The sequence below is a fragment of the Phyllostomus hastatus genome, unplaced genomic scaffold, assembly GCF_019186645.2.
Source record: "Phyllostomus hastatus isolate PE091 unplaced genomic scaffold, TTU_PhHast_1.1 phas_contig_17, whole genome shotgun sequence".
Taxonomy (NCBI): domain Eukaryota; kingdom Metazoa; phylum Chordata; class Mammalia; order Chiroptera; family Phyllostomidae; genus Phyllostomus; species Phyllostomus hastatus.
In genome coordinates this window covers 13,824,438-13,845,985 of record NW_025333664.1, presented here as the reverse complement: position 1 = coordinate 13,845,985, position 21,548 = coordinate 13,824,438, and the positions used below count along the sequence as shown (strand labels likewise).

Genomic DNA, 21,548 nt, shown 5'->3' with positions numbered 1-21,548 from the left:
GATTACTGATGAACTTTGTCAAAAGGCAGCGATGCTCTGGTCTCGCTGAAGGGAGACGACCTACCTTCCTGGACAGAGGTTTGCTCTCCCGTTTCCTTACCGGTGGCGAGCTCCGGGCTTAAGTACTCTGCCCTTGAGGGCTGAGCTGTGACTGTGCCTGGGACTCACAGCCATACCTGCAGACAGGATACCTGGCACGCACATCGGAACACCTCACCGTGACACACCTGGGTGATTTAGCCACAGAGAGGCACGGAGGAGGACCTGCTGCCCTAACGCACGGGTGAACGGCAGGCAGACGGGGAAGAAAGCGCCTGCTTGAGAAGAGGTGCGGTCACGTGCCCCTGCCCGTGACTGCAGCTCAGGAGCTCTGCAGGAAAGAGGGTGCAAGGACCCGTCCTGCTCTCCCAGCTCACGGTCCGCTTGCAGAGACTTAAACCAACCACTGCCACTGCAATGCGATTAACTCTGAATGTGTTTCAAACATGGCCAGATCAATCTCCAGCAAAGGGAGAGAAATGTTTTCCCCGCACAGAAAGAGAGACATTTCTTTCAGGACTCAGTATCTGAAATGCCCATACCCACCTCGGTATACCCCCCCACTCCTCACTGCCATCTTTACAATCATCAAGGTGACGCATGCGTACTGTTTTAAAGGCCAACTGTGCTTCTGTGGTCAAACGGTCTCAGTCTCTGTGTTCAGAGGAGTGTAAAGGAAACGCCCTTCCCCTGGGAGTCCACGGGGGCCGACCTCTCTTTCTGAGCTGCCCTGAAGGGAAGCGGCTCCAGCCGCCCTGGCTTCCCTCCCCGTGGTTCCTGTCACAAAGCTGGTGTCCTTCTTCGGCCTCCTCTCTGATCTCAGCAAGGGTAAGGCTGAAATGTTCAGCGTGCCCTCCAGAGATCTGTGACCCCGGCTTCACCCTGAGGACAACAGGTCACAGTTAGGGCTGAAGTGTGGAGACAAGGCAGGACGTGGGAGGGCTCAACAGCGAGGCTCCTGGGCTTGGCCCCGGGGAGGCCGGAGGAGCCCATGCTTCTCTGCGGCTGTCTGTGCTGCCTTTACTGGATTCTCAGGTGTGTGGGTGTAAACACCTCCCCTTCCTCCAAGTCTGCAGTGAGTGCGGAGCAGAGATCTGGCGAGAAGCAGCTGGGCCCACCAGCCCACAGCGGGACCTCCTTATCTCTGAGGCTCAAAGGCAGGGACCCAGCCACACTCCTCGGTGGAGCCTACCTGGAGCAAGAAAGGAGGTACGGGTCTCACCGAGAGACACCAGACAAGCCGGAAAAACCTGTTGTGGCCAGGAGTCCTGGGGAGTGTGGGGAAAGAAGTCAGGGAAGCTAAGGCCATCGAAGGGCTGAGACTGGTGACCGGGCCTGAGAGCAGTTGAGAAATCTCTACCTCCCTGAGGACATCTGCTTTGAACTTTGATCCAGTTGCTCTGGCATTTCCCTCTGGCTCACTGCCTCTCTTCTCCCTTAAGTGTTAAGACAAACTCTTAGAAAAGCCAACAGACCTTTGCATGAGGGGCAGTCGTAGAGACAGGGCCAGTGAGCGACACTGGTTTAGGTTCTCAGTGAGCTGCGGGTACACGTGTGCGGCGGCTCCAAAACGAGAAGCAGCGGAGATGCACTGACTCCCACGCAGTGAGGACTGTCAGCAGCAAGGGACACTGGCCATCAGGGTGCCCGTGCAGGGCGTGATGGTGCAACGGAGGAGCAGTAAGAGCACCAACAGCCCCGTCCGTGAGCACTCACTGGAGGCAGGTGCTACGCTAAGGGCTCCGCCTGCCCGAGTGCAGTCAGTCATCACACCTACCCTCGGGCGTCAGCGGTGCCATCACAGCCAGTCTATGGCGGGTCTGCAAACTCACGACACGTGAGAGACGTGCATGTGAAGGTTCCCCATCCCCCCACATAATGTTGGTTTCTGAGTCCTACGTCGGTTTCCCTACGGATATTGAAGAAGAACCAGGTCCCATAAGCCACGGGCAAAAAGCATTTTAATGGTCAATTCTGTCTGACTGAGGAGAAAACTCGCCTTAGAGGCCTTGGTTTGGAACAGCGGGAGAGGGAGAAACCTCTCATCCTGTCACGTTTGTCCCTCTTCTTCCCTACACACCGAGGGGGCAGGGATTTGGCCCCGAGGGCACGGCTGGCCAGCCCTGGGACCCAGCCCAGGGCTCTCTGCTCGAACCACACCACACCTGTACCTTGTCTCCAAAGGGGGCTGCCTGAGACCTGCCAGGCTGTTCTGTCCTGGGGCATGCTGGGCAGCTGCTCACTCTGGTTCTGGGGACGATCGCTCGGGGGACGACGCCACCTGTCTGGTTCCCGCTTCTAAACAAAGCTCGTAGGACTCGCTGGATCGGGGCTAGGCTGCAAGCATAATTTCTTACCAGTCTATCTGGAGCCCATTAAGGAAAATCGCCTCGTTCTGGACAACACCGTAGTCTCAGGTCCTTTTTGAGGATAGCCCAGGGCCCTGGCTGGGGCAACCACAGCCCACCCACAGCAAGAGCCACGGAAAGGTGCTGGGGTGTGTCTCTTTCCTTCATACCCACAAGTGTTCCCTTGTAACTCTCTGGAGGGAAGCCTTTCCGTGGGGAAGAAAACAAACCCAGCCCTCAATAAATAATGCCTCCATCTTATTTTCAAACAGCCTGCTATAAACCAGACGCACTTTAACACACTTGGTTTTGAGCTCATCCGGGCTTACGTGGGACTGGACAGCACCCTCACGACAGCCTGCGCCCTGTGGTCTCTCTGGCCCTGCCCGCTAAGTTCATGCCCCACTCCTCAGGCATCGAGATGTCCAAAAATGTCCCTTCCCTGCTCTTGTAACAAACCACTGACGCTGAGAGAATGCTGGGCCCTTTCAGAACTGGGAACTTGCCAAGAAGACACGGCCTGGCCTGGCCACCTTCTCCCCTTCAGACTGGAGAGCAGCAGCAGAAAGGCCCCAGGCGTGAGGAGAACAGTTCTTCACCTACAGCAAAGCAAGAGGCCTGCTGGCAGAGGAAGTCGGCTCTCACCACTTCCTGTGGGAGGGAGAGTCACTCCCGCCACCCAGCTGCTGCCCACCCTCGTCAGATGCCCCTCCCAGCAGCTCTGCGACCACACACAGCGGCCAAGCCGGGCTTTGGCAGCGCTCCCTCCTGGTAATTATACCCTGGGAGCAAACCTGCTTCCTCTTCCAGGGAAGGCCTGGGGAGAGGGCGAGAGGAGCAAGGAGCAAGGAGGAGGAGGCAGACATGAAGCAACACTGGAGGCAAAGCTGCACTGCAGACCACTGCATGGGTGCCCCAACCCAGGAGGAACATCTTTCTTCGTTAGTACCTCGTAGCATTTATTCCTAGGCCTGCGTGTGCCAACGCTAAACTGAACTTCTGGGTAGAGGAGGAGAAGGTGGAGCCAAAACTTCCCTACTCCTCCCAGGACGGTTAGTAGGTTCAGCCAACAAACATCCACCGGGGAAAAGAGACCTAACAAACAAATGCAGTACGTGGACCCCGATTTTAAAACTCCTGCAAACAGCACAACATAAAACAAAACAAAAAGGAGCTCTAAAAAACATTTTTGGGACAGCTGGGAAAATCTGAATCTGGACTAGATATCAGATATTGATATTCACATGTGATAATGGACATAGTTACATAGGCAACTGTTCTTAGGGGGCGCACGCTGAAGTGTTTGGGGCGACATGTCATGTTGAATGGCTCGGCAAGGAACGAACAGAAAACCCACACACGCAGATGTGTGTGATGTGGAACAAATGTACCTTGCAAATAAAATACATGAAGCATGTGTGTGCGCACACGTATATCTAATGAGCGGCCACTGTGCACGGGGCCTTCTGAGAGCTGAGCCCCCAGCCTCACGGCAGCATGTGCGACGCCAGTCTGCGGTGGAGCCACAGCACATGGAACGGAAGGGGCTGAAGGAAGGAGGAAGTCCTTGTGGAATCTGAGCCTGTCTTTAGAAGGGCGGTGTCCCTATGGGAGAGTGAGTGCAGCAAACCCCAGAGGGCTCCTGTCCCGGAACCAGGCAGAGCGCTGCTGTCAGGGCCCAGCGGCTCTGCCCCGAGGGGGAGGCCACGCAGCCCTGAGGACCAGGTGGACGAAGGCTTCCTGCTCCTGCCTTACTGCAGGGAAAGGGCCTCTGGAGCAGGGACTGTGTTTATTTAACAAAGGAGCGAAAGTGCATCTCTGGTAAGAGGCTGGCTTACAGGAACAGCTTAGAAATGGGTTTTCTGGCAAGGGGTCTGTGTCTGCAGGGAGCTATGAACATTAATTTCCAGAGAACATGAGGGAAATTGTCAGACATGTAGAAAGACATGAGAGGGCCAAGGGGGAAACCACATGGTTTTTCTGACAAGTCTCTTAACCAAGAGCTCCGAGCTACAGCAAAGCAAGAACTGGAGGTCTCCACGGGACCACACTGTGCCGAGAGCAGAACAGGGTGGGGGTGCAGGAGGGGGCCAGCATGAGGGCTGGAGAAAGGCAGATGGGATAAGAATTGAAGCAGAATCAGCTCGCGCAACACAAGCAGGTCTAAGAAAAAGGGTGGGAGGGACGTTTTCTGGGGAAAAAGCAAGAGAGCTGGAAAAAGGGCTGCTTGACCAATGTGACGAACTTTCTAACAAGCAGGCCCCCGGGGACCGGGCCAGGCCTCCCGCGCAGAGGGGCTGCAGGGGGAGATGCGCGGGAGCGGTGATGTATGCAGGAGTTGCTAGGAAGGAAGCGTGCAGGTGACAAATCAGTAACAAGCTCCTCGAGAACATTAAGTCACAGCGTCTTTCTGCACGAGGAGGAGGAAATGACTAGGGTGGGTGGTCTTTTGGAGCTAAAAAAGGAAATCACATGCAGGCAATTTCACTCAGACAGGAATTTGGACCCCAGGAGGGCTGCATGCAGCTGGCAGCGCCCTGCAGAGGCGGCGCTCGGGAAGGCCTGCGAGTGCAGGGGACACCAAGGAAGAGCAGAGCCCTGCGAGGACCTTCAGAGGCTCCCCATCTGGGCAGAATGTACTTCACAAGGTTAAATACACATTTATGTATAATTTGCCCAAGTTCAATGCATTTTCAGGTTGAAATGATATTGCCGCCCTCTAGAGGTTATAAGTGTTCTACTCTAAATTTGCACTCATCTGTAAACTATAATTAACTCATATTTGTTATACTAGAAGTATTTTGCAGATGTCTTTGAAGTCTCTTCCAGGCTCATGATTCCATAACAGGAAAAGGGCCATGCTTACAGTCAGCTGTTTCTCATTGCCAGGGAGGACGGACCAGGAGGAACTGTCTTAAGTGGTAGCCAGGAAGGCTTAGATTATTAGCAAATGAAAATTTCCAATAATGGAGTTTGTTAAACACTGGAAAGAGGCTCCTGATGACTTAGGGTGTCTTTTCCCGGAACTCTACACATAACAACACCAAGTTTTGGTAATGGTTTAAGTACAAAAGCAAACCCAAAGTTCTGCGGTCGAAAACAAATGACCCCAGCACCACCTGTCACTACCTACAAACTTCCTGTGCTGGCTCCACGTCTTCTGGGTCACGCCTGGGACACGTCTGCGACACCCACTTCCCAGGGGAGCTTTCTCTCTGCTCCACGAGGCTGGGTTCTATAGGGACGTGTCCCTCTTCCTTACCCGCAGTCCTGGCTCCTTGGGGACAGCAGGAACCCTCTCTTCTCCGCTCAGAGAGGTGACATCTAATTTTCCAGGTTCCTTACAGCGTGGCCTCCTCTGCTTTGGTTTGTCTGAAAAATTCTAGGAGACAAATGGAAATCAACATTACAAAACGTTGTCACGGATTCTTTTGGTGAGGGTGGTGCCTGTCACCTGGTTTTGCTATTTTCCCATGAATGGCCCTCTGCCAAGAACCCAGCTGGGTTATGCTGAAGGAAACAGCCACCTGGCTCTCACCTAGGCTCTTCCTGAAGCAGCAGCAAGCTGGCAAACAGGTGAGCTGCCTGGCCCCGCAGACTAGAACACCTGGGCTGCCCAGGCAGGTTCTCAGGCGCTGCTTAATCCCTAGCCCTTTCCTCCTCATCCCTTTCTCAGATTCTGTCCACTGCTACCCACCCGCAGGCTCTGTCTGTCCTTGGAAGGTGTGCCTCTGTGAATGCACTCCCTGCCTTTTCTTGTGAGGCTCTACCTGTTTCTTGTTAGCTGGATGCACCCAAAGCAAAGATGGTGGTGGTTAGATGAGCACACAAGGAAAGAAAAACCAAGAAAAGACATCTGTGCTCAGTAACCCTCCCCTACAGACTTCTAATCCAGAGGACTGAGGGCAAAGGCAGTAAGAGGACTCAAAGAAAAGTCCCCAGGCAGTAACTGCATAACTAAGAATGGACACGCCTCCCACAAAGTGGTAATGTATTAACTTGAAAGGAATAGACAGGAACATTTTCATGAACTGGCAATGCTTATGCAAATTAAAGATTCCTCTGTGAGCCTATGCTAATGTGTGGTCATTCCAGCGGGGAAGGGGCTAAGCTTAGACTGACTCTGTCCCCACAAGACTGCGCACGCCTCTATCTTGGCGCAGTATTCTGATATGGGTTACAATTTTTTTTTTTTACTTTAAAAGGATGTTCTCAGTTGACAGAGATTTCTCCCCAACTTCCTGGTCTTCCTTAGCAAACTCCTTATCAAAACAGCACCAAGTCAGCAGGAAATAAACAGCACCTCGGGCAGTAGTAACAAACACTCACCGCTCCAAAGCCAGGGATGTCTAAGGAGTAGTCGGCCTGCTGCCTCAGCCAGTCGAGCAGGCTCTTGCTGGGAATGGCCTTCTCCGCCTGGCTGCCAGCGGGGGGAGCTGGCTCAGGGGGCGACGTGGCAGGCACTGGCCCCTCAGGGTGCGAGGTGCTCAGAGGGGCCTGCCCCGGCTCTTCATGGACTTCCTGGATGAAGGGAACACAAGTATGTGCAGTTAATTGTGGCAGAATAAAAACTAGTATCTAACAGGAAAACACATAAGGTGTTCTTTGAATCTTTCAATCTATTTCCACCTGAATATTACTCTGCTGGGTGCTTGAGTAAGAACCTTAAACACTACTAACCCGCACAGAAGCTCTTGCGTACGCGGGGTGTTCTCTCCACTCGAATACACCTTTCCCTATCTTGCCTACCTGGTTAACTTTAATTCCATCCTATCCGCTCAGGATCAGTGTGACCTCCTCGGTCACGGTCATGGTCACTGGCAGTTCCAGACACCACGTCCTGTACCCATTCAGCACTCTTCACAGGTTTTCCATGTAACAGAAAATGCCCACTGCAATTTACTTACCTATTTCTCCCTCTGTCATTCAAATGCCTGTCTTACTCATCTCTGTATTCCCAATGCCTATAATTGGGTCTGCTGATAACATACAATGTCAATGCTAAATACATGTTTGCTTAATGAATTTTAAAAATATTCTGAAGTCAAGGAAAAAATATTATCAGTCATTCCATTGGAATTCTACTATCACTACAGAGAAACTATGACTTTGCACCTCTTAAAAAAAAAGACAACCATCTTAAAAGTTTGTAGGATTGGTCAGGGAAAGAACCTGCCACTTCCCCTTACTAAATTATACAGAAAGTCTAAGACAAAGACATACCCCAAACACTACAGCTTAGTAACAAATCTCTTGCACTCTCGAGAACGAAGTCTTTGGTTTGGTTCCCTGATCTGCACGCAGTAGCTGAACAATCTTAGGCAGCTTCCTCCTCTATAAAATGGGAATACTACCACCTCCACCAGGCTGCTGTGAGGATCACATAGGATGGTAATTTAGGACGACCACATGAAACCGGGAACACAGTGCCCGGCACTCCGTAAGCTCTCAACAAATACTGGTTATTATCGTTCCTCTTAAAATAAGAAAACATGAAATGTGATTCCTGTTTTGGAGCTCAAAAAGCAATAAATGGGAAAAACCAAACTAGCAAGAGAAGTCGGTGGTCTTCGTCACACTAAACAGTCTAAGAGGACCGCCCTTGGCTGCCATACTTTTCTGTCGTCTGCAACGGTTCCCTGTGAGTTTAGAATGTCTTGTGTCATCTTGGTGAACTCCCACAGCGACCCTCCCCTTACAGAGGAGCAACGTGAGCCTGGCCGAGGAGCCCAGTGTCGCCCGGTGAGTCAAGGAGTAGAGCCAGGATCAGCACGCAGCAGGTCCTCACTCCTGATCCTTCCCCCAGTCCCAGCTCCCGCTGACCTGGAGCCACCCTGCCACGAACGCAACCCTGCTGTCTGGCTATGCTCCACCGGTGGCTCTTCCGAACCACCGGAGGATTTGGATGGTTTCTATTTGCAATGGCAAGACCTCCTGGCTCATTTCTACAGGTTGTCTGCAAGTTAAGGGCCCTATTTCTAGAAAAGACTGAGGGTAACTTATAATGGCGGCATAATGGAAATAGGTAGAACAACTGAAACAGGGAGAAGAGCTGTAAGCCTGAAATTTGTGTTTGGGGAAGAAGGGTTTATTGCTCAGTGTAGAAAGGTCCATGTTTTCATTTAATGGCCTCATATACCCACCAAGATTCCTGCCTGAAGGGTCTGCTCCTTTAGAAAGATGAGGTCCATCCCGCCTTCAACATGTTTCCGTCTCCCTCTCCGTCTCCTCGTGGCGGCATCGTCTCTTCTGAGGCTTCCGTTGACGATCTGCCCAGTCACTGGATGGATCAGGCCGGCTTGCAGAATTCCAGACAAGTCCATGCCGAGGGCTCCTTGAAGTGAACTGAGAGCTCCCATCTTAGGGGTGCTGGCACTCACTGGAAAGGGGGATGTGGCTCCTGGGGACCCCTCAGTTGTGCAGGAGAGGTCTATTGCTGACTCCCCATGCCAGCCGTTGAGGACGATGGAGGGGTGCCCATGGGGGGCAGAGAACTGGTCCAGGTTCCGAGCCTTCGCGTCCCTCTCTAGCTCAAACTCGTAAGGACGCCTGTGCTTTTGCTCGTCCTTTGTGAATACTGGAGCCAGGAAGCTGTCCTACGAACACACACATGTGGAAAGAGAGGTGTGAATGCCACTTCCGTGGCTGAACGCCAGATGCGTCTCCAGGCCCATTTCCACGGGCCCCGTATTATATCTAATCATCTTCTTGGAAGTTCTTCTAACTCGAACTTCTCAAACTTTAGCACCAAATCACCCGGACAAATTGTTAAAATGCAGATTCCCCTTCAGTGGGCCTAAGATTCTGCATTTCTAAAAGGTTTACAGATGCTGCTAAAGCTGCTTGTCCATGAGCGACAGCTGCGAGATTATAATTTAGGGAATCTCAACTTTGGTTGTAAATCAGTATCAATTGGGAAGTTAAAAACCCAACAAATTCCAATATTCAGTCCACACCGCAGACCAATTAAATCAGAATCAGCAGCTTTTCAGAGTCCCCAGTGGATTCCACCACACAGTCAAGAGCGAGAGCCAGTATGATTGTTAGTACAGCTCAAACTCAACTTGACTTTTATGTTCAACTTTATGAAACTCAAATAAAACTCATTCCTGCTTTGATTTCCCTAATTCCTATCAGGCGCCATCATTTGCTCAGTCCTCCAGGTGCTGAACACATGACTCCATCCATGCCGCCATTTCCTTATATGCCTGCCAGTTTCCCCCGTCTGTGTCCACTCGGCCGCCAGCCTGGTCTACAACCTCATCTCTTCTTCAGACACCCATGTGCCCCACATGCCCCCTGCCCTGGCTTCCGAGGCACTCCTCTTTCCTGACCCTCACTGCCCATGAACCTGTGCACCGCTGCTTTCATCACGCATGCTCTAAGCCTTATAATATAGCTCTTCTCTGCCTATGGGACAAAATCCAAATTCCTCTACCTACACTGACGGCTCTTACCAGAAAACAAAACAAAACAAAACAAAACAACAAACAACGCCCCCGCCCATCCATTCAGTAAATATTTGTTGAATGAATGACTCAGCCGAGAAGTGCAGCATCCCTGGCTCCTTGTTTCATGGTCAAGAACAATCTCACGGCCTCACCTTCTGGATCTGGGCCACCAGTGCCGCGCCGCTGCTGAAGCTGTGCTCTGCTGCTTCTGGCTCCGAGAGGCTGCTTCGAGATCCAGCGCTGCCGGTTAACACGGGGGCGGGCAGTGTGCCCGAGGGCTCATACTGCTGGCTGGAGGGCCACTTCCCGTTTAACACCACGTGGCAGATGTTATCTAGGCGGTTGATTATCACTCGATCCTATTTTTTAAAAAGGACAAAATCTCTGAGGCATAGGTACCAACTTACCCAAATTCACAAAGTCTGTTGAGATCGAGTTTTCTAACCAGAATGAGCTAATGAGAAAAAAGTATTCACTTTATAAGCCTTAAAATAAATTTCACGGTCTGGACTATAAAAATTAAAGCCACAGTGCTGTAAATATAAAGACAATTTGACACTTTTGTCTCATGGTCTAATTCATCAAGTGCATATACTTTTAATGTTCAAACATTACAATACTAAAACCTTGTAAAGATATTAAAACATTTCTCTGAACCTGCTACTCAGAAATACTCTGAAAGGTAAAAATAAAGGATTTGAAGGTGAGAAGTTTTGGGTGAAAAAGGCAAGCACTGGAAGATACCTTTGGCCACTCAGAGAAGGAATAGAGGGTTTTCTCCTGGAGCAGCTGCGCGATGGTGGGAGCCCGAGCTTCCTGAAGGTCATCCCCTACGTCTCCTGTGATGCCTGACGTTGAGCTCTTGCTCTCCTCTTCAGAGAATTTCCCTGGATAATCTGGGCAGAAAGGTTAGAAAAAAACTAATTAGCTACCTGGGAGATAAGAGTGATCTGAAAGATCAGGACATCTGATCTTTTTAAAATCCCCATTTTGGCCCTGGCTGGTGTGGCTCAGTGGATTGAGTGCAGGCCTGCAAACCAAAGGGTCGCTGGTTCAATTACCAGTCAGGGCACATGCCTGCCTGGGTTCGTGGGCTAGGTCCTCAGTGGGGACCACGTGAGAGGCAGCCACATATTGATGTTTCTCTCCCTTTCTTTTTCCTTCCCTTCCTCTCTCTCGAAATAAACAAATAAAAATCTTAAAAAAAAAATTCCCATTCTATGCTAATTGATTTTTTAAATTTAATCTTTATTGTATTTTTTCCATTACTGTTTAGTCCCCTTATACCTCCTCCCTCGTACCAGCAATCACCACACTGTTGTCCATGTCTATGAGTCTTTTTGATTTTGCTTAATCCCTCCTTGAATATTAACTGCCATGCCTTCTATCTCCAGAAAAAAACAAGTAAATTAAGCCATAAAGGCAGATGCTGCCCTAAGACTACCTATACAGTCATCTGATAAGAGTTTGTATCCATACTTAAACAAAAACAAGAAAATAAAAGAGAAAGGATGTTTTTCTGTGTATCCAAGAGTGAGAAAAGATAAACCACAAAGAGGCTTTCACATTTGGTGAAGTGGATAAGGGGAAACTAAACGTTATAATACTTTTGATGCATTTGAAGGGACAGACTGTATTAGTGAAAAGGATAAAAGGTCATGGAACAACAAAGGTGAAACAGATGTGATTCATGTAAAAAATGATGCAAAGAAACCTAGAACATTTATTTCACTGACAGGAAGAAGTGGAACTGCAACTCGTCCACTCACGCTTCAGCGGACATTCAAAGACCCACTGACCAGTAACAACAGGAGCGAGTGAGGGTAGCGAGATGCCCAGGGCAGGAAAAGTTGTGAAGCTCTTGTCATGGTGAAATGACAAGGAATGTCTATCTCCTCTCATAGATGGAGATTTCACTTTTCAAAAAATGCTATTTTTCAATTACGGTTTACATTCAGTATTACTGTGTATTAGCTTCAGGTGGATAGCATAGTGGTGAAGCAGTCACTTGCTTTACAAGTGGTTCCCCAGATGTTCCAAGTACCCGCCTGGCACCACGCCGATTTCACTTTTGACTGGACAAGTGTCTTGGGGAGCTGCAGAGACCCCTAACCATGAACAGGCCCTTGCTAGGCCAGCGGATCGAAGGAACCACAAGAGAGATGTGGCCCTGGCCTGCAAGGATCTTACAGCTCCCCGGGGAAAGAAAGGAAAACGGCGAATACAAAAAATGTAGCAATACTAAATGAGTAACAATTATGGACCGTGCTGAGTGCCGTAAAGGGGAAGGAACAAGATGCCAGGACAGCAGCAAGAGGGAAGGCCCTACTGGGGGAGGGAAGGCTGGGAGCGAGGGCCTCTGGAAGAGAGAGCACCCAAGAGGATGAGGCGGCAACGGGAAGGGCACTCTGGACAGGCCGGGAACTAAAAGGCATCCAGGGAAAAGGTACAAAGATGAGGCCCAAGGGGCAGAATCCAACAGATCACGCTGAGTCCTGTATGCCATGAAAGAGAATGGGGCTTTTATTCTAGATCCCATGAGGAGCATCGCTGAATGGTTTTAAGCAGAGGAGCTGGATTTTTAAGTTTTCAGAAAAAGAAAAATGAAGTGAGAGGCAACCCTGGAAGAGAAGCCAAGAAATGTGGGGCCGGCTCCAGCAGCCATGCCAATCACTGCTCCTTCAGCTGTGACTCCCAGTCTCAGAAACAGGGCTACCTTCCCTGCCTCACCTACTCCATTCCGTGGAGCACATGTGTGGACAATCCCTGCAGAGGGCTGAGGAAGCACTTTCTAAAGCACTGGTGTAAGGGACTTCCACTCACGAATATGCACAAGCTCACCAGAGCTTACCAAGTTCACTGCCACCTTCTACCTCAGCTTGGCAAGGCTGATGCTGCCACCAAAGAACATCAGTGCATGACAGCTCTCCTCTAAACCAGACTCTTCCAAACCCTGTCCTTGTTTGACTGTCTGGGTTTCCAAGCACTGATTACTTCTTGATCTCCACTCCAGGATTCAAAAAGCAAAGTGGGTTATTTTTTTTTAAAGATTTTATTTATTTTTAGAGAGGAGGCAGGGAAAGAGAAAGAGAGGGAGAGAAACATCAATGTGTGGTTGCCTTTCATGCACCCCTCACTGGGGACCCGGCCCACAACCCAGGCGTATGCCCTGATTGGGAATTGAACTGGCGACCCTCTGGTTTGCAGTCCGCGCTCATCCCACTGAACTCCACCAGCCAGGGCTCAAATAGCAAAGTGAGTTTTATAATTCTTCACATTGGCAGCCATCCTTCGTGGCCTAGGGTGAGGAGGATGGGCAGGGTCACAGACTGGCCCCTCCTGAGTCAGCTAGGGCAAAAGCTGTTTTCGGTTCAGCTCCTCTGGCCTCAACCTCACTGGTGCGTTGAGTGTAACTTGGGTTCAGCAGACTTCCCACAGTAATCACTCATCACAGTGATTAAAACCAAAGGTTGGGTAGATTCTTAAAGTTTTAAAATTTCTTCTAACTTGAACCCTTATCTAAGCTTTCCCTACTTAAAAAAATCAAATCTATTTCTATATTTGCTGAGGTACTTATAATTTCATTTTAATTTCCGCTGACTTACTAAAAGGACTCTAAATCAAATGCACCAACATTAAGTCACAGGGTTTTGACAATGACATGGATAAATAGTCCTATCTTTCCTCATCTCCATAAAGATCACATTTATTTCTCTTTTCTGTGGCGTTCCCGAGGTTCCCCGGCTGTTCTGCTTACAGTCTGAAGCGCCGCATCTGGAGGCATTTCTCGCCTCTGTCGTGTAAAACGCACACGCCTGCCCCAGTCACACGGCTGGTGCGGCAATGGCGGCCTACAACCCCCCTCACTTTCCTGGAACGACGAGAGTGAAGCTACTCGGTCTCATTTTCAGACCAAGGCCTGGGACCTTCCGTTTTAAACACACGGCGAATGTAAGGAGGTCTGTCTCAGAAGCCGTACAACTCTCAGCACTGCCCCCTCATCTCCCCTCCCTGCATGTGAGAGCTGGTTTATCCAAAACATACAACGCCCCCCCTACTGTACCTTGACCGTGGCAGTTTCCATCTCTCTCATAATCATCTTTACTCTCAAAATCCATGTCTTCTGACTTGAGCTCGCTTCCTTCAGGAGGATGTGTAAGGAAACCCTTCTTCCCTTCTGCACTTTCTCTCCAAGGGTCTTTTAGAAGTTCGTGCTTCACTCGAAACGGCTCTGATGGAAGAGCAGTGAGCTCCCGCTCCACTGTGATGTTATTAGTTTTGTTTCTGTACAGATCTGGGTTATAACCCTTGGGCTTCTCCACTTCAAATTCATCGCTCTCAAGGCCACGGGTCCACCTCTCCAAGTGTTTGCAGTGACACTGGCAGGCTGCCGGAGGAAAAGGCCCCTGCAGTCGGGCATCCTGGCTCACGGCCTCCAGGCTGCCTCTCTTGGCTCCGTCTACGTGGAAGCCTCGGCTCCTCTCACTTGGCATGTGAGCGGTGGGCTGGGTCAGAGGCAAAACCCCCGGCCTCCCCCTCACGCCTGCTGCCACGTCCAAGCTTTCCTCTTCGTTTTCCTCCTCTTCCTCCTCCTCATCACTGTGGTTCCGACTCAGAATCAAATTACTTTCTAAACTTTTGTTTTCTAATAAATCAATTAATTGCTGCTCTGATGACAGGTTTCTTTTGGAGTCATAGACACTAAGGTTACACATATCAACAAACCCACTTTCATTCCCTTGATCCAAGGAAGGGGAGGCCAAGCACTTGGCTTCTAACTGCCCGATGCTTTCAGGTCTCTGCCCTGCCTCCCTGCAGCAGAGGTCCTCCTCTCCTGCAAGAGACATCAACAGATGATTTCCATTTTTAATGTTCATCTGAGCTACTCCTGCTTCCAGACTATCCATGAGGGAGGAGCCCGAAGCTCCTTCTGCCTCATGGCCACCAGGCGGGCAGTTCGCCTCTTTGCTGGCTGAGATGGCAATGGCATCCGGTCTGGATTCCGCGTTGGCACCTGGGCTCTCCTGCAGAGAGCCTGGCTCTTGGCTGAGCACCTTCTTACCGTACATCATGCTCTCCAAGGACTCAGGCAGCAGACTTTCATCGTGGCCGATGGAGATGACATTCTGAACTTTGGAAATAAAGTTCTCACAAGTCATGTCAGGTAAGCTGCCCCCAGGTGGACCGAGGGGATCCTCTCTGCCTTCGATTTTTCCAAGATTCTCAGGTTCATTTTCAAGGGACTCTGAAGTCCTGCTCATTTGTGTATATGTAAGGGATTCATACAGTTTGGAGTTGGTCTGGTAAAGGCAACAGAGACTTTCCGGAGACTGGGCGTCAGGCCGTTTGTGCTGGGCATAGTTTCTGTAGGCGTCCAGGAAGGACAGCTGGGGGTCGGTCATGATGTAATAGTCAGTGCGGTTCAGCCCATGCTTGGCGGTGCCGATGAGCAGGTCCCGATCATGCTTCCCGCACTCCCACCACACTGGGAGGTAGAGGCTGGGCCTGCACAGCTGGAGGCGCTCGTGCAGCTGAGGGCACGTCAGCACCTGCTCTCGGACCTTCCGCAGCAGTTCGATGCGGTACAGGGTTTTTGCGGCCCGTTCCTCAGTGATGGGCTCAACATAGATGGCGGGATCTGGGGGACCTGGAAAGGCAAACGGAGAGCCCATCACTTCAGGTAGCCCTCGGGCACTGGCTGCCCCAAGTCCTTGCTCTTTGGTCTAACAGCTTAGCTCCCCGACTCCTCAGCACGGCAGTGCCAGGCGTGCATGCCCCTGCTGAAATGAAAAGCTGAGAGAATGGAAAGTCGTTGTGAAACACGGACAGACCCAGCGAGGGTCAAAGAACAGCATGAGAACCGCAGTTGCGGGAATGAGATGAGCTCCCCATCGGCAAGCACGCACTATGTGCCCTCCGCACTAGGTACTTTACACACGTTCTTTAGTTCTCACAAAAATTCTGTGATATACCAACACTGTCCTGTTACGAGGATAAGGGAAGATGCCAGATAAGCTAGCCTGCTCAAGGTGGCAGAAGCAGGATTCAAATCCAGGTCTTGTCAGTGGGACTCCAAGGTCCAGATCTTCCCAATCTATGCAGAGCTCTGGCTTTAATGAAAACACACTAACCGTGCCACACGGGGCAAAAGTTGGGGCATCTGTGCGTGCTGCCAACATCCCGGCACCCAAGCTGGGTGGGCTCAATGTATGGTTTAGCTTTCCTACAGCAGAGCCACATGGCCCAGGGCAAGTTCATCTGCAAGCAGGAGGCTGAAGAGGGCCTCGAGGGGGCTGCGGCAGAGAGTTCCAACCAGGACGAAATCTCAGAGAAGGCCCCCCATCAGACCAGGGGATGTCTCAACGACAGCCGCCCCCTTTCTCTGGTTACAAGTCAACACGTGAGCAAACACAGTTATTCAGATTCAATCTATGGAAGGTGCCGAGTTCACAGAAGGGTAAATCTCCATGAGACTTAAAAAAATAAAATAACATAAAATGATACTTTGGAAGAGGTAATTCATAGTAGTCCCAATATTTCTGTGAGGTTTTACTCTGAATTCCAATTTCTGTTGGAGTTACATCATTTTGGGAGAGGGCTTTCATTTTATGAAGGTGGACCCAATTTGGAGTTCATACATTTGTGAAAACTCACTTGCCTTCACCTGAAATTTTCAGCTAGACTCCACTTTTATAATTATACCAAAAATAATTCTAAACCTTGAAAATAAGTGTGTTCTCTCCTGATCTCATCTGAGATACCAGGACAGAGAGTTGCCTCACCGCCATCTTTCCACGCGGGCAGACGACAGACGTGCCGGCACATGGCCACGAAGCTGTAGAAATAGTGCTCCAGGCTCTCGTCAGACTTCTTGTCCAGACGGGAGAGGATGCGGAACTGTGTCCAGTCAAACGTCTTCTTCTCTTGATCGAAAACTACGCCAAAGGAAGACACCGTTCTGTAGAAGTCTGCCTGCTCCCTCCTGGTCCACCTGAGAGTTAATCAGAAAGGGAAGGGGAGCTGTTTTTCCTTCTTTTTAAAAAACCAACAGCTAACTTATTCAATACCTCCTGAAGTGCCTGCGAAGTTAGGAAAGCCGGTAAATCTAGCATGTCTGTTTTATCGTTTATTTTTATTTAAGTTAAGTTGGGACGAGAGGCTTACACTGAAAACAGCCTGTCATCCGACCAGCATTTCGAACCTTTCGGCTCTCTTCTGGTGTTTACCTCGCAGCTTCTCAACCATGTCTGCACATCTGTGACCTCCTGATTCATCAACCTGAGAAAGTTACTAATTTATTTCCTCTTGTGGGAGACATTTTTATAATACCATTTATGGCTAAACATTTTACATTATTTTTCCTCCCCTGTATGACATCCTAGAACTACGGAATCCTGGAGGAACCTTCCAGACCATTAAATTCACCTCCTTCATTTTACAGACGAGGCAACTGGGCCAGAGAAGAGAAGCGCCTCCCTCAGCCACACGCCCCCCTGGACCCCGACTGCGCATCGGCTTTCTTCCTGCTCTGTAGGCAGGTTGTCCACATCCACTTTTTCTCTAGAACGCAAAGGTTCTCTCGTGTTTATGTCCTGTAGGACTGAGACAGCGACTTGAGGGAGTTGAATGATCACACTCCACCGGTCTTCATGGGGGTTTGGGCAGCACACGCTTCACCCCGGAGGGAGTGAGCTAGGCAGCGTGACAAGGAGGTCGGGGGAAGAGTGAGAAGCAGGCAGGATGGGGCTCTGGCTCTTCTCTTTGGAGCTGTGAAAGAGGGAAGAAATATTTCCCGAGTCACCAAATTTCATAAAGCCGGAAGGCGTGCAAAGAAGTGAGTGAATGTGCCATGTGATGCTGTTTTAATTCACTGGATGCTACGCCAGAGGGATGGAGAGACAGAGAGACTCGGAACTGCAGCGTCGTTAATTTTCCTGGAGGCGTCAACCCTAGCCTGTGCTGGCCTTCTGGGCCATTTTTAGCTTAATTCTCACACTGGCAAGTGATTCCTGGCAATTTATATCTTCCTTCTAGGCTGGCATTTTATGGTACTGATTGTTCTCAGAGGCCTGACAAGGACTGGTGGCTATAAGAAGACAGCTTCAACGCACACTCCTCACCCTGCTGCTGAAAGAACAGGGTCTGATATACGCCTTTTGTCACTTTTCCCCAGCATGGGGCTCTTAAACCCCACCCTCAGAGATGTGGTCCAACTCAGGGAAGGGGGTCAAGCTGGAAAACCATAAAAGTCTGGGCACTGTGAACAGAGGGGCCCTAGATCTCATCAGACACCGCAGCAGTTAGAGGAAGCCGTAACATTCGGAGGCCGACTCTAGTTAATCCTGGAGGACACGTGTCCTCCAGCTACCGGCTTTCCTGTTTGTCCCCTTCACCCAGTGGGCAGCTTAGCACGCCGTCTCGGCCACTGGCTTTACCTCTTTTGGGCTTCCTTGTTGATGAGGTCCATTTCTGAGGTTCTCCTGAACATCTCTTCCTGGACCCAGTATCCTTGGTTACTGGGGCCCAGCATTTCAGGCCGGCAGAGCTCCTTACGGTTGCAGCGCTGGTAAATAGTGACCAGCCGCCTGAGCCGAGCTGTGAGCGCGGACGACACGGGCCAGGGCGATTTGTCTGGGTCGGAGCCATCCTGGGCTTCAAACATCAGTGAGGACATTAGTATTTACAAACAGAAGCAAAACAGAGGTGACTCAGGGACTGGATGAGCTCAGGAGCTAGGCACAGCTGGTGAAGCTGCAGCTTCGCTTTAGAAACTACTTGGCTGTGGCTGGCTACGGTCTCAAACACAAACGTGTCTGTCTGCAGAACAGCTGCGAGGACCCTGCTCTAGGCCAGGCACAAGCAGACCTTCTGTGGCCTTCTCCACGGAGAACCATGGGCTTTTCTGTAGCCAGGCCTTTCAATTGCCAAAGACTCAATTAAATGTGAAATCAGAAAACCAAACCGAAAAACCAAACCAAACCAAATCCCCCTATCTTTTCTCCCTCACCAAAAATTAAATAATAATAATAAAAATCAGTGAAATTATGATTCCCTTGTTTCTCTCAGACTCCATCCTGACTTCGGATACTACCATGGATTTCACTTTTGAACTGCAGCGCCAAGTGGAGAAGGCCTGCCAGAGCCACGTTATGGCCCCACATGTGACTCCAGGAGAGCTCGATGAAGGTCAGCTTACTTGGCTTTTTAAAAGAGCCTCCTTAAAAAACAACATCTGATTACATATGAACTCCACAGCTATGAACCAGGACCTTACTCTTCTTTGCCTTCAGAAGGACATAGTCTCACCTGCCTGGCTGTCATCCTTCTTTTCACCGAAAATGCCATCACCGCCGTCGCTGGAACTCTCCTAGGGATAAATGAGGCCACGCCATCAGCAAAACTGCAGCTCAAGAAGAAACTACCTCAGACAGTCCTATATGGAAGGAGTTAACACACACAAAAGATATCTCCTGTCTGTGAACATCTCAAAGACCAAAATGGTCCCTGAGAAATAAAGGTCGCTTAGGCACAGTTTTAAAAGAGCCAGAAAGCAGTTTGTTTAAAATAAGCATGGTTTCCTGGACTGTGTGGAATGATCCTGCCTGTAGAGAATTACAGCTTAAGGAATGATGAACTTGGATGTTCTCCCTGGCAATTACACTTTACACACGCTACTTTAGCTGTGAATTTATACATTTGCTTTACCATCATCACTCGCAGTTTAAAGTCATTTCACAAGGCTGTGCCTGCATCTTTGCTGGGGAAGAGTACCACGCTCCCGTTCACTACGGTCAGCTTACTTCACAGCAACAGACGCCACTTCCCTAAAACACAACTGCTCTGGGCACGGGACCCGATGGTGCAAAATCCCGGGAATTTAAGATTAAAATCACGACCCAAGGCTCCAGATGAATCCGAAGTAATACCACAGGCATGGCCTATCCAGCTTGGAGCATTTGTCAAACTGGCTCCACTCTAACGGGTTCCTTCACGACCCCCTTCGGGGTCTCAGGAATGGCACTTTAAAAGAAGAATGTGTGACAGACTGTGTGTGGCCCCCAGCCCAGGACAGTCCCTCTGGTCCCTCACAGAAAACGTCCGCGGCCTCCTGGATGAGCACACAGCACAGGGACCGGTCCCCCAGGGACGGTAGGAATGGATGGACACCTACAACAGGCAATAGTTGAACTTCAAACCACTCTCTTGGGACCCTGATACCATGGAAGGACATGCAGGAGGAAACTCTGAAAAGGCAAAGAGGAATGAGGCCCATTTTCTGAATGCATTTCGTTCTCACTAGAATAGCTGACATTACTGAGAATTACATGTTACTTAAGCACCACACGAGACCCTGTACGTGACATCTTACTTATTTCCCACGACTGCTTCACGAGGTGGACACTACCACTACCCACATTTTACAGCCCACAAGCCGTAGAAAGGTTCTGTAGCTTGCCCAAGGTCACACAGCCAGTAAGTGGAAGAGCCGGGTTGCAAACACAGCAGTCGGATGAGGGCCTACACTTTCAACCACCAGCTATGAAAAAAGGAGTGACAGGACAGGGCGGCTGAACGCCTGTTCTAGAGAGAGAAACATACTTAGAATCAGAGAATGCCAGTTTAACCTCTCTGCCTTGGCCCAGCTGTTTCCGACCATCTAACTTCTGCGAGGAGTGGGAGCCGTGGGATGGTCCGCTGCACCATTCGGAAGGCACACTTATGTATGCCATCTCACCCCCTTCCACTGTTTACAGGTGGCTAAAAAATGAGCAAAATGTAACCGACCACCGCCATGCCTTATATCCTTTCCGGCCACAAAACATTTTTCAGTATCCCTATAATGTCTATAGAGATCCTTTGGATGCCGAAATTTGTAATTACAGACCCTTTCAGACTGAAGGTGTCCTACTGCCTGTAAAGTGTGGGAGTCAGGCACCAGAGCTGTCACGCCCCTTGTGATGACACTCGGGACACTGCCGTGCACACCACCATGCCCCAAGCCTGCAGGGCTGGCTCCCAGCTTGCTGCGAGGCACCCAGCTTTCTCTTTGGTCCATCCAACGGTTCCGATCGGTGCCCAGTGAGGAAACGTCAAGTGCCCTTTTCCGAACCGTGCCCTCTCTGGGAGGCACCACTTCCTCTCTCTCGAAATGACAGAATGGAGGAGAACTAGCTGGTTTACCAGGAGCCCAAGTGGAAAAGATGTCCTAACCTTAGTGAATGACCACTTCATGGGGGTGAGCCGGGGCAGGCTGGGGCCACAGCAGCACCCTGAAGGTCCGCATGAGAGGATGCGGTTCAACCCTCAGTGGTCTCTCAAGTTCTGTCTGCATGAAGCAGTCAGGAAGAAACATCACCTTCAAAAAGGTGTGAACCAGCCATTTCAGAGGGAAGGGTCCCAGAGAGTGTGACGACAAGATCGTCACAAAAAAGGAAACGGGCCACGACAGGCACTTTCTCCATCTTTAGCACATGCGTGCTTTGGAGTCCTTTGGCCTGGGACAAGATGTTTTGATCTCTCTCAAGCTCATTTCCTTATTTGTAAAGTGGAGATACTTCATAGGGTGACTGGGGGGTGCAAATGAGTCAATCACGTAAAGTGTTTAATCTGCCGGCACAAAGCAAACGTCCAACCAGTGGGAGCCGGGACTGAGGAAATACTAATCAGCAGCCCCAACTCCTAGGCAATCACACAGTATTTCCGTCTTTCA

General features: G+C 50.2%; 1 protein-coding gene across 2 annotated transcripts in view; it reads right to left on the bottom strand.

The window, feature by feature from the left end:
* Nucleotides 1-21,548, bottom strand: part of CHD6 (chromodomain helicase DNA binding protein 6) — a 168,535-nt gene that overhangs the window by 1,776 nt on the left and 145,211 nt on the right. For both annotated transcript variants that reach the window (XM_045833464.1, XM_045833463.1), the window contains exons 28-36: nt 19,145-19,205; nt 18,274-18,490; nt 16,621-16,829; nt 13,902-15,485; nt 10,583-10,734; nt 9,991-10,197; nt 8,531-8,983; nt 6,717-6,908; nt 5,650-5,769 (exon numbers count right to left, since the gene is read on the bottom strand). In XM_045833464.1, the coding sequence (XP_045689420.1) occupies nt 5,650-5,769; nt 6,717-6,908; nt 8,531-8,983; nt 9,991-10,197; nt 10,583-10,734; nt 13,902-15,485; nt 16,621-16,829; nt 18,274-18,490; nt 19,145-19,205 (3,195 nt within the window). The remainder of the gene's footprint in view (nt 1-5,649; nt 5,770-6,716; nt 6,909-8,530; nt 8,984-9,990; nt 10,198-10,582; nt 10,735-13,901; nt 15,486-16,620; nt 16,830-18,273; nt 18,491-19,144; nt 19,206-21,548) is intronic.